Source organism: Micromesistius poutassou, assembly GCF_964030765.1.
Source record: "Micromesistius poutassou genome assembly, chromosome: 18".
In the NCBI taxonomy this organism is placed as follows: domain Eukaryota; kingdom Metazoa; phylum Chordata; class Actinopteri; order Gadiformes; family Gadidae; genus Micromesistius; species Micromesistius poutassou.
Window position 1 is genome coordinate 12,516,609 of NC_140288.1, and position 12,836 is coordinate 12,529,444.

The 12,836-nt window shown below is 49.4% G+C and overlaps 2 protein-coding genes across 11 annotated transcripts in view; one reads left to right on the forward strand and one right to left on the reverse strand.

The window, feature by feature from the left end:
• Nucleotides 1-27: 27 nt before the first annotated feature.
• Nucleotides 28-1,837, reverse strand: ndufb2 (NADH:ubiquinone oxidoreductase subunit B2). Its single transcript, XM_084483409.1, has 4 exons — nt 1,648-1,837; nt 1,321-1,465; nt 773-871; nt 28-118 (listed from the first exon to the last, which is right to left on the reverse strand). Exons 1-3 carry the CDS (start codon nt 1,731-1,733, stop codon nt 797-799), a joined length of 306 nt encoding a protein of 101 aa, XP_084339535.1. The 5' UTR covers nt 1,734-1,837; the 3' UTR covers nt 28-118; nt 773-796.
• A 2,909-nt stretch (nt 1,838-4,746) lies between these two features.
• kmt2e (lysine (K)-specific methyltransferase 2E) overlaps nt 4,747-12,836 on the forward strand; it is a 33,918-nt gene continuing 25,828 nt past the window's right edge. For 8 of the 10 annotated variants that reach the window (XM_084482818.1, XM_084482823.1, XM_084482824.1 and 5 more), the window contains exon 1: nt 4,755-5,084. The gene's annotated coding sequence lies outside the window, so the exon portion shown is untranslated. Of the gene's footprint in view, nt 5,085-9,515; nt 9,584-12,836 lie in introns of those variants that run through there. The other 2 variants (XM_084482821.1, XM_084482822.1) reach the window with 2 other exon arrangements.

The window sequence follows — 12,836 nt, forward strand, 5'->3', positions numbered from 1 at the left end:
CTATAAGGAGAGGCCGGGACAACATGGTGAGAATAAATGAGGTATCTTTATTAGTCTATGTACAACAAAGCCTTCGTCTGTATGGATGACATTCAGCTGGACAGACGAACCCCAGGATCTGGAGAAAGAACAAACAGAAAAAGGTTCAAACATCTTTTATAGAAAACATTTTGTTAGGTGAGAGTTACTACAGAAATGGGCGGGTTTCTATAACTTTTCAACTCTGGTCATTAAAATGTTATAAAGTCATTCTACCCCTCGACAGCCAAACTACTACAAATGCAGCTTGAGCAGTAATGTCTGCTGCTGTAGGAGCAGTAATGTCCATTTTGTTATGCTAATGTTTTATTACGGCTAGTACAGGCCCACCAAGAAGCAACAAAATGTTAACAACGTAACAAGTAGCATAGCCAGACAATGGACCTGGCCAACGTCCCTAGAACACATGCACACATAGCTGAAGGCATCGCCTAACATCCGTAACCAGGGTGCCCTCTTTGACCCTCTCCCTCAATCAATCCAACCCAATGTCTTCCACTTCAGAAACATCCCTCGAACTCCTCATACATGTTTTATCAGAATCTATGGTTTTACGGTTGGATTACATCTTAACCTTTTGTATTGTGGGGGGGAACTTCAAACATCATTTGATGCTTGAGGTACATTGCTTATTGAGGTTACAATAAGCTTTGAATGGTTAAGGCCACGAATCGCTTGTGCACCAACATGTGAGTGCAGGCACATGGTCTGTGGGTGTTCGGTGTTTCCCGACCTGTCGGAGGGCCGTCTCCCAGAACTATTCCTCGTCGTCTGCTGGGATGCCAAGCTCCTCGTCGGTCCACTGGGACGCGTCCGGCCACGCAAAGTGACCCTGGAGGACAGGGTCAGAGGTCAGTGATGTCACAGACGGAGAGTTTGACCATATTAATTAACTTTGTGAGTGTCGTTGAGCAGCAGGTAGGGGTTAGGGCGAGCGCAAGACTTCGGACAGAACACTGGGGTTTAAACCCAGAAGCCTTCAGCTGTGACTGGCTGCTGTCCTGAACACACGCCTACCTACGGTAGGAGAATACAGCCCTGGATTTGAATAAATTCACAATGTAATTTACAATACTGTCCGTTACTACTGTATCAGGCATAGACATGAATCCACGATCCAATGAACGTAAGTTAAACTAATGTTACACCAGGTACTGTATATAATCTACTATAGCACTACTAGGTCTGCAGAACAGGGTAAAGATGATTACTATGAGCCCGATGTAAAAAAAAACAGGTACTAGTGGTTCTACAGAACCAGGAAGAGGTGTACCAGCTCACCAGAACGTCGTCTGGGCTGTGCCAGAGGTGCCAGAGCATCCAGAACCACATCGTACCGCTCAGAAGCTCAGCCTGGAGCTTCTGGTTCTTGGTGACCTGGGGATACTGCCGGTACTGCGGCACTATGTGGGGCCCCCCGCCGGCCCTAGAATAACACAAACACCGTTAATGTCGGAAAGAATACAAGATGAACCAGTAAAGTGAATCAAACACTAAATGTAATCTGGGGTCCCCTCGAAATGTACAGTGGCCAATCCTAATAAATCAGCGTATTGAGTTCGGAGCACCGCTCGGTGTGCGGTCCGAACCCCCGGCTCCGGTCCTCACCTCCGGGAGAAGGTCTTCTGGGGGCCACTCCTCAGAGCGCTGGCCCCCGCCCGGAGGAGCCGCACCGCGCTGCCGAGAGAAGACATGAAGACAAACCTAAAAGAAACCCTCCGTTTAGAATGGTTTGGTAAAATGAACACCTAATGTCACCTTCCCTTGTCAACAGACGACCCCACTCACTAACACCGTCTACTGCAGTTGGAGGGCTGGAGCTGAGTAACGCCGACTGTGATTGGACGGTCCTACTCTAACGCTTATTGGCTGTGGGTTCCTGGACCAAATATGTGACGTGTATATAATAATAATATATAAGTTAATTTAGATTGAATCTTCTTTATTATTATATTACAGTCACTCTACTACTATTGGCTAAAATGTAACAAAATAAAATAGTATGAATAAAATTAAAAAGTGCCCAGAATGGGGAACGTTTTAACAAGAATAACAACTGAGCTGGAATAACTGTTTTTGAGTTATCGGAAAAATGCACGTAATACAAGGATCTGTCTCAAAACTTTATTAGTATTGCGTGAAACCCGATATAAACATGATGTTGGGTTCTGAAGTTGACCAGTCCTGCAGAAACAATTAGAGGACAATAAAATAATACTTAAGTAACACACTCAGCACTGAACCTTTGGAGCTCATCTGAACGCGGTGTAATGTGGATTAGCACCAGGCTATGACTGTGAGAGCCGCCGCAGCCACCAGGTGGCGCCAGAGCCGCTTCACGTTCAGGACACAAAGCATCGCGACATTGAAGGTGCTCAGGTGACGTGTTTTCAGGACGATAACATCAGATCAGTCCCGGAGAGATCTTTATAGGTCCATGGGAGAGATGTTGGGCCTGAATAAGTAGCAGTTCATCAAACTAATCCCCATCAATGATTGGCTCTTATAAATGGCGCTCATTGACTTACTGCTATAGAAGCATCAAGAAGCGCCATGAGTCATACATGAATGATCGAATAGAATGATCTCGTAATAAACACAATAATATGTAAATCTGCATCGTTTCTGGAGGTTCTGGTCACTTCAACAAAACAGGAAATGTATGAAAATATTCCCTTTGTCGGGAATGCGCGCAATGCGCGCCACCGCGGCCCAAAGATGCGCGGTGGCGCGAGAACAGAACTCCGTACTTGGGCGCCATCTTATTTAGAGTGCGCAACATTAAAACACGTCGAACAACAACCACTCACTTCTCATTTCCAATAAATAACGATTTAAATCCACGACCATGACTCCCTGGTTCGACGGATAACGGTCCGACCGCTCTTATGAACGTCTTTAGTATAAGAAATGTTCGCTTCTGTGCTACGTGGCTGCCTAATGGCGTCTGAGCCAACGGATCTCCGGTCGCGCCCCTCTCCCCTCGCAGCTCAGTTCCCGCCTCCAAATCAGCCCAATGATGTCATCTCAGGGCAACGGCTCTGAAACAATCACCCGCTCGGTGCGCTTCTACCTAGACACTCGACGAGATTCAGGTCCCGCTGTTTATCCTCCTCTTTTAACCAACCCGACCACTCGAGTCGAGTGACCTTCAGCCAAAACCGCAACTACGCAACAGAAGTTAGAGTGAAATGTGTAAAAAGCGATCGTCGCCAATCCTTTTTTTGGGGGGGAAAGGAGCCTTAAATGGCCTGAAATGTCTCGATGCACCGTCGGAACTCCGCAACGTTTGAGATCGACGTCGTTGAGTAACAATGGTTAGCCTGCGTATCTACACGCCGTCTAAATTGGTTAAAACCGAACGGCGAACCGGAAGAGCGAGCCTCCCGACGTCCGGTGTGCGCGTGCGCGAGGGGCTGCGGTGTTCGCAGTGGGGGAGGGTCGATGTGAAAGACGAGAGAATTATCTCATCGGGTAACGTTGAATGCGAGGAAAGGCGAACAAAGTCACACTGAAACACAATGGACGAACATCTACCAGCAAACAACACCTAGGTTTGTTAGTGTCCTCATGTTCTGGTATAGAATACTATTAACCCCAAAACTGTTTTTTGTGGTTTCTAAAAAAAATAATAATAATACAAAATAAAAATAGCTGTTTACAAGGAAACCGTTTGTGTGTTCTCCTATCTTCATTTATTTTTATTCGATACGATCCACCTTATCTTGAAACAGGCTGGGTTCAGACAGGAGAATGCTGCTCTTGTGTAAGGGGTTATATAACAGCCCGGTACTCCTACCGTCTGGGAGCCGACTCAGAGGCTCCTTTACACAAGGCAGGGTTCGCTTCATAAAACAGTGTACTTCATCGAAACGACCTATAACGAACTATAGCTATTAATCAAATCTTTTCAGTAATGAAGGGCAAAATTAACAGGAATGTTTCTTTTGACGATTCACTGTCACACAAAAAATGTATATTTCTACAATGTTACAATTTCAATAGCACAAAATTATACTACCGTTATACTTTCAATGAAATTAATATAACGAAGACATTTTTACACGGAGGAGAGAGAGTGGGGTTTTCCACTGTGAGGAGACATACAGAATGGGCGGTACCAACACATTAGGCATCCGAATCCAGCGGTTACTCTCACATCACTGACATATTCTCAAACTTAGCCTACACTCTGGCCTCCTCGACTCCACATCCATTATTCATGGGGACCGCATAAGTTATATGAACAACGGGGTATAGGGTTTGATAGCCTACTAAAGTGTAATAAAGTTGTTATAGCAAAATTCGTTCAGTGTGTCTGTTGTATACTGCATTTTCACAGAGAAGGAAGGAGTGCATTATTCGGTTATATGCCTGTGAGCCCGCAAATCAAAAAACATGGACTATATAGCACTATTCATTGATATTACACACACACACACACACACACACACACACACACGCACACACGACGTTATTAAACCAAACTGATCTGGTCTATCCTGTATTTACACAGAGAGGGCAATGATGCATTACCGAGATAAATATATGATGATATTCGCGTGGACGCGCATGATTCCAAACAGCCCCTGTAAAGTTGCCCTTGCAACCCCGCAGGACGTAGAGGCGGGGCCAGAGGTGAGCGGCGGGGAGGGGGGGGGGGGGGTCGCGCGGAGGAGGAGGAGGCGGGGTCTCCACCAGTCCTGCCAGGCCGCCATTTTTGCACACAGAGAGCAGGCTACAGAGGATCTGGTTTCCTACAGTCGCTAGGTAGGTAGGGCAGTTTTTAACGGTTCGGAACTGACCCGCGAGTCAACCGTTTGGACCCGCACCCCCCCTCCCCGCGGACCGGAGGCTTGTGACGGGAGGAGAGCAGCGGGAAGGCGCCCCAGACCCCCGTTCAGATAGCCCGGCTGAGGGTCGCAGTGTGTGTGTTGAGCAGCAGTCTTGTTTTGGTTCTGGCGGCTGGGTGGACAGCGACGGGCTTCTCTTCCACGGGCCCCCCGGGTTTTTTTTATTCAACTTTTCTATAGTGGACACTAGCGGTGAGTAGAGCTCCGTTGTGTGCGGGTCCGGGTATGGTGTGGAGTGCGGTTGCAGGCTATCAAGAGTTGCTTTGTTACTAAGCTAGGCACGTCGTGCTGTTGTTACAGCTCGGCTAGCATGCTAGCTGGTCCGTGGAGCCCACCGTCCTCGCCGTTCGTGTGTTTACGGGGTTGATGGACTTCTGTTACAGAGGAACAGGACCCCGCAGCGGCTCGTTTCGGGGGTCTAACCTGGGATGTTTTGACGTGGTTCGCTGTCCAGCCTGGGAACAGACTAGCTCCCTGATGCTAACTAGCTTCGCACTGAGTTGGGCTTCAGGATGACAATACTGGAGACGTCACATACTCAGTCAGCCAAGTGTCGGCCTTACTGCGAATTATTACAAGCTTTCAATGTCGATTAGAGTGTTTGTGTATGGACGAGGTGTGTGTGTGTGTGTGTGTGTGTGTGTGTGTGTGTGTGTGTGTGTGTGTGTGTGTGTGTGTGTGTGTGTGTGTGTGTGTGTGTGTGTGTGTGTGTGTGTGTGTGTGTGTGTAAAAGGTCAAAGTCAGTTATATCCCCGCTTTATTCTCAGCCAATCCTGCACAAGCGCCTCTCCTAAGTTGTTTTACGGTCATGTACGAACTAGAAGTGAGAACACAACCCCCTTCGTGTTTGTGTACGATCTGCAGTAGTGTGTGTGTGTGTGTGTGTGTAACCAATGTAAGTTTAACTGTAGTCTGCGTCCGTGTTGGATCACTAACCCTAAAAAGCATCATCCTCCAAAAGGTTAAAAGCAGGACCCTTCAATGTGCGTCCAAACACCATTCAGTGAACTGGAGCGAATCAAACTAATGTCATCTGGAGGAAATGGCGACAGTAAACTACAGGAGCTAAGTAGCTTTCCTAGATCTCTTCGAAATGAGGCGACTTCTCTAAAGCCATGGGGAGATATCACCACCTATCGCCATGGCATACGTCTCCCGCACGGAGGAAATGGCCTTACGCGATTAGTTGATTTAGATTCACATTTGTGCCTCAAATGCTGCATACGTGGGGGAGGGGATGGTGGACTTGGGTAAAGCGATCCTGCATCAACCCGACTTCAGTTTAAAAACGAATCTGGACCCGACTGGACCGTGTGGCGGTGATCAGTCCGTAATGTGCAGATTTCGCCTTGGAAGTGAAGTAAAAAAAATAACATGGATCGTTTTTTGGCATCATTGACCTCCCTGCCGTCATGTTGCTTCGCTCCTGTCTGAGGGGACCAGTAATCCACTCCAGTCCGCTTTCTCTCCAGTCTCCTATCAGCCACAATAAGAGACCACAAGGCGCTCCGCTAGCGGCTACCTAGCGCAGACAAGCGCACCGATCTAAACCACGCATAACACCGGACCACAGCCGTGATTACGCGTCTGTTACGCATTTTTCTCCACACCGTTATACGTTTGTAGCCCGCTGTGTACCATCCCTGCGTGGCTCATCCACACCGAGGAACAACGTTGTAGCTCAGCATGCGCCCGTCTCCAGAGAAGCCATTGCTCACCATCATTGTTAGCATGTTAGCTTCGATTCTCTCGATGCGTTTTCGAAAGACGCGCAGGGCAGCGTGCACAGAGACACAGCGATACACCTCAGGAGCAAGCATGTGTGAAAGAGGCCACTGTTTGGGGGGGGTTCTCCCGGTGTGGCGATTCGTCTCCCCGGCTAAACGTGTGGTTTGGCCGTCCTCTGAGAGGCGCTGTGAAGATGGCGACCTGATGGGTGTTGTGGGAACACTGGGCTCCACACCCCTGCTGCTCCACTGGACTGCAGCGCCGACGTACTTACCGGGAAGTAACTACACACTGCGCGTTAGACTGGAGAACAACAACACCACCACGGCGAACCCGTCTGCGTTGTTCCCCGAGTAATGCCTGATCGAAGCAATAAAGCTACCGCAATTAGCCCTTTTATTAGAGGCGATAACCTACTAGCGCTTCAACGTGCGTCACGTCACATGCCGTGTGTGTGTGTGGTTGTGGTCTCGCTGTAAGAAGGCTTGAAATTGTCTGTCTCGGCGTTATACATATCCGCTTGTTTTTAATGTATATGTCGACATATATAATATGTAAAATATACTTGATTAGTGGAATCGAGTGAAACCGTCACCGTTTCTCGCACAGGTTCCCTCACGACCTTTAACTGATGGAACAGCATTTATTCACGTAATATCACTACGAAGCATACAGTTGGAACCGAACTTATATCTGATGCCCTTAACATTAGTCATAGAGCAAAAACAAACAAATTAACGTTAAAACACTGGAATGGCCGGTGTTCAAATTGATCACTAACCTCCACTGTCATTCCCCCGAACTTCTCCGAAACGTGCATGTAATTAAATCGTGTGTGTGTGTGTGTGTGTGTGTGTGTGTGTGTGTGTGTGTGTGTGTTCTCTTGGTGAACAGACATGAAGTTGTGTGTTGTCCTCCTGTAACATGAAGGAGAAAATGTTGTGTATCAAACTATTTGACTCAAGCTTGCTCACACAGGTTGAGCCTTGTGGTCCAATTGTCTTAGTTTGTCATTAGCTGCAACACAGTGTGAAAGTGATGACTATTAATGTAAAAAGGAAAAAAAAAAAAGTTTAGTCGTTTGTGAGCAAGCTCTCTTTGCAATGACACAACACAGCCCTGTCCTCTTAAGCTGTGGGCTAGCTGCACATTGGCCTCCATCGTCCAAATTCTTTCTCTCGCTCTCTTGGCTGCGCCAACAGCTCTTTGTGGCTCTTTCCAAGCATGTCTTTTTCCTTTCCTCGCGTCATTTCAGTTTTTGTTTTTTTTAAAGAAGGTTTTTAGATTAGTGAGTCAACGGAGACGTACACTGAACACAGCAGTGTTGAGCTTTTCGAATTTAAAGTTGACAAGGGATTGTGCATTTTGTTCTCGAACATTGCAGCTGTTCTGTGAAGAACTTTCATATTATTATTATCCAAGCAGCTGATTGATGCTCGTGGCGTGTGGCACCAATTTCCGTGTGGATCTGTCACACGCAGATGTCTGCTCGCTAAAGCGCCTGTCAGGGGAATCATAACATGAGACCTCCCACTGAGCTAGATGGCTCTCCCTTCTGTCCCCCCTGTCTGAAAGGCCGGCATGGCGCTCAGACCCACAGGTGCCTCAGGTCCGGCCCAAGCGCTCATCACGCTAATGCTCAGGGTGAAGAGGGGATCCGGGTGTGATCCCAGCGGCTCCAGCCTTTATGTTAGCAATAGCATCTAATCCCTGAAACAGCTCCTCAATAACGGTCTATAAAGGGTCTGGGCCGCTCTCTGAACGAGCAATGTCACATGACACTCGTTATTCCAAAAGGTGCCCATTTAGAAAAAGCAAGAGTCTATTTTTAGACCACGGAAAAGTGGCCTAGTCCTGTGTGGACCGGTTCTGAATGAAGATAATCGAGGGCTTCTGCTTCCAATCAGTGGTATGCTCCATGCCATACAAACCCCCCACGTTGACAGAACGCTAGTGAGCTTCTTTTCTGGTCCTCCTGTCTGGCTGTCTGTACCTGTCTGGCTGTGGTGTGGTGTGGATGCACCAGAGAAACCACTAGTCCAGTATTTTTGTGGCTCCTGTGTCTTCGGTCCCATTGGACCATGGGTGGCGCGGCACGCACGCCGCCTATCACCCCCTCATCCAGATGCTGGCATCCTTTCCCAGCAGTTAGGAGGGTCAAACTCAGTGAAATCAGTTTTATCCATTGCCTTTCCAAGGCCACGAGCATCATTTGTGTAGACCATGTCATCGGTGTGTGTGTGTGTACACACCCTAATCTACATGGGGGGGGGGGGGGGGGGAGGGGTCCTGGCCTTGGACCCAGTCTGTTTGGAGCCTAGCCCCCCCAGAGACAAGCAGGCATAGCTTCCCCCAGTACAGGGCCCTCTGTGGATCACGTGGTAACCAGGCAGGGTGCGGCTGGCAGCACTCAGAAGACCTGTTAACGTAGCGGCTAGCTGCTAACGGATCACCTTATGGGCCTTATTTACCTGGTGTTCACTGGGTCCTAAACTCAACCTGAGGGGAGCTGGAGCCCTCCGGGACAGGTGGCCTTTGGCCTGAGACGGCAGCCGTAACCTTGGCCGTTGCTCATCCGCCTGCTTCCTGTTGCTGTGCTTTTACTGCCGTCTCTGTACTACACACAAGTGAGAGTGAGACAGGCGAGGTACGCTCGGGAGTGGAGGGCAGCAGACCGGGCTGAGGGGTGCTCCTGGAATACCTGGGTGATGGCCGTGAGTGGCTCCCATTGTTTGGCTCCCCCCACAGACCATTATAGCCGACCCCCCCCATCTGTTTTACACTCACACGCACACGCACACACACACACAAGAAGTTTAACTTGGCCACACAGGGCATAATGCATTCTTTAGATTCTGTGTGTTGCTGTCTGTCATTCCCTGGCGCTCGGAGACCGTCAGAGTCAACATCACAACGACTGGACGTCCTTTTGATGCACCGATGCTTAGTGGGGAACACAAGAAGTATGTATCAGGTTGTACTTGTATCAGGTTAACATAAATGGCTGCGATATCAAGCAAATACATCTCTATTCAAATGTATCATTAAATTATATAATATGATAATGCGTGTATAATGGATTAATGAACATGCAAAGGAAAAACAAACGGCTAGCCAACCTAAACCTCTGTATTGGGTAGGGTCGACTCGGTTCTGTAACGGTAGTTTCACTTGGACGTGCACTCGTGGCTCTTCCTATTTTTGTGGATATATTACGTTTAAAAAAAAACACAGTTTACATTCTGTTCTTCCTTGCTTGTGGTAAAACTTGATACTATTGTTACACGGGTCCAAGAAGAGCCAGGGAGACGGAGGAAGACGGTTTCCTTGTGGCTCTCTTGAATGGCCAGACGTTATCTCCGGTGTCTCTCCCCCCTGAACCCCAGCACTGGGGCACGGACCCTGCTCCTCCTCCATATTGTGGGGCAGCAACAGCCAGGCTGCGGCTCCCTTCTCATGGATGTGTCAGATGGCGCTGGCCCCAGGCCACCATTGTCTCCGGGCTGTGGTGGTCTGCGGAGCGTAGCCCTGAACCCACCACACGACACCAGGGTCCACCACGTCTTGAGATAGTTCTGCCTCAGTTCTCCCCTGCCCTCCCGGCCCGCCTGCTGGCCCTGCCAATAGGCCAGGTCCTGTCATAGGCCCTGTTTGCTTTTGAGCCACCTCTGTTACTGGGGAAATGACACGCACAAACACCACCATCTTCCTCCCTCTGTGTTCTGATGCGTCTCTGGGTCTGAGTTGTGAAGGGCAGAGGGGGTGGGTGACCCACATGGCCAACGGGGTCCACCATGCGTGGAGCACATGTGTAGGGGCACTGTGGAACACGGGGTGTGTGTGTGTGTGTTTAGAGTCATCCCTCTGTGAGGCTGAGGGGAGCCTGGGCATGGGAGGAGGGGCTGGGGGTTGCTGTCCTCATGGAAGAATACAATCCAAACTGCTGGGAGCTGGCAGCGGAAACACAAATCAAACGCCACCACATAGCGCTAGTAGTGTGAACACAGCGAGAAAGGCGGAGCGGTCTCGCGTAGGCATATGGTGTGTGTCTGTGTGTCTGTGTGTGGTGTGTCCCGACTACCGTGTGGATTTTCCCCTCGGCGACTTCATCAGTGCGGTTGTATCTCACAAACGCGAGAGTTTCTCCCCGACACAATGACGTGACTGTGTTTCCCCTCTCGCCGCTCGGCGAGGGGGGAGGAGGTGAGAGCGGGGCAAAGCGAGAGACGCAGAGCGGAGGGCGAGAGAGGAGGCAGCAGCGACGTGAGCTCCACTCTGCCACCCAGAGTCCAGCCTGCGTTCAGCCTGCCTAGCGTCACTGTCAGACAGACCCCCTCTGACGCAGGGGCGTCTGAGGGGTTTCTAAAAGCTTGTACAGAGGAAAGCTGCTCATTGGGGTTGGGGGGGGGGGGGGGGGGGAGAACAAGGAGGGATTCTGGGGGCAGAGAGTGAGGGTCTGAAGCAGGGAGGAAGAGCGCCACGGCATTCCTTCCACTGTGCCTCTTGATATACGCCTGCCCCTTTCCTTTCTCCTCCTCTCCTGACCGCCCTCCCCTTCACATCTATGGGTTCGTCATGGGCTGTGGTGTAGTCGTGGTGGGTGGAGGAGAGGGCTACAGCTGCTGCCTTCAGTATCTCCTCCTCCCCTGGTCGGTGGCGCGGCCCTAACCCTTCAGTATCTCCTCCTCCTCCTCCTCCTCCTCCGGTCGGTGGCGCAGGCTTAACCCTGGGGGGCCGTGTGTCTGTGGTGTGTTGCTGGTTTGTCAGAGCATTCCTCTCCAGTGATTCCCTGGTTCATCCAAAGACAGGTTGTCTTTGAGGGGAGGCATGCAGACTGCTTCTGAAGGGAAGTGGTTAAAGACCACTAAAACAGAGGGGCCTCTCTGATACACAAAAGGGGAATGCGTCTTTACAAGGTTTGGATAACGGCCCCCTGCTGGTTTTAGGAGCAAGTGCTGGTGGCAAACAATGTTGTTTTCACACTGGGAAGTTTCACTGTTTGTGATTCGACCCTATGGATGAGTTACCAAAACATCCTACAATTTAAAACATGTGGAAACATGTATGGGTACTCAATTCAAACAGTCGGTTTCTGTGATGGAATAAGTGCTCAAAGTAGAATGCTAGCAATAGCTTAGCCTCACCTCGGTGGAACCCCACGGGCTGCAGCGCCTGTTAATGAGCCCTGGGGCTGGCAACTGTTGTCTAGGGCTTGCCAATCAGGGGAACTCTGCTAGCTGAAGAGTTCGGCCAATCGGGTTTGCCCTACTCTCTGGAGAATGAATCTGGCTCTGAACATATCCTCTGGAGGCCCGACATGTTGCAAAACATCCTGGTGTAGCGTCTGAGCAGGTCCCTGGTACAGGTAGATGAGCCTCACGGTCTCTGAGACAGGCTGTAGACCAGCCGTTCTCAACAGAGAATGTTCTAATGTTGAAGTTCTAGGCCTGATTGTAGTATCGTTTCAAAGTGAAACTTGAGGTAGCTTTACTTTCAGACGACAACAAAACCTCATGTACGGCGTCTCGTGTCCTAAGCTGTTGTACTACTTAACATTAGCCTCAGGGAACTTGAGAAATGATTGGTCATTGGTTGAAGTAATAATAATTATCACAGCTAAATAATCATTAGCTGCTACGACTGGGCAGTTCCCTCCTGTAGCAAAGGTGCTGTCCCTCTGATGCACATTGTTCCTGTATCACAACCCTGTATCACAAAAAAGGCCATTGTTTGTTTGTTGGTTTGCCCCGGAGGTCGTGGATCCATAGCCCCCACTCGACTCGACCCACCTCCCAGATCCTAGTCCAGGTCTATGTTTTTGGCCCTGGTGGCCGTCCAGGGTAAGATGTGACCTCCAGCTTGTATTCTGTCTCGGCAGTATTATCAGTAATCCTGCTTATCTACGGAGCTCTGTGTGTTTCAGGGCCAGACACACAGGCTGCCTAATAAGCCCTGCAGCAGAGCGTAAATGTAAAGCTTATGGTTTGACTTAAACTAGCCTCCCCCCCTGAGAGCATCAGAAGTGAGGTTTGAGTTTCTGGAAGTTTGCTGGAAATTTGTCCAGCAAAGTGCATACAATGTAGAGCCTCTCACAGATTGATCTCTCACGGATTGATCATTAAACTGAATTATGGTTTCCTCTCATCACACATCGCAGACGTATATTTAATTCACCGTTCCATCATCTGAACCATTTAATCTGTCTGATCCTCCTTA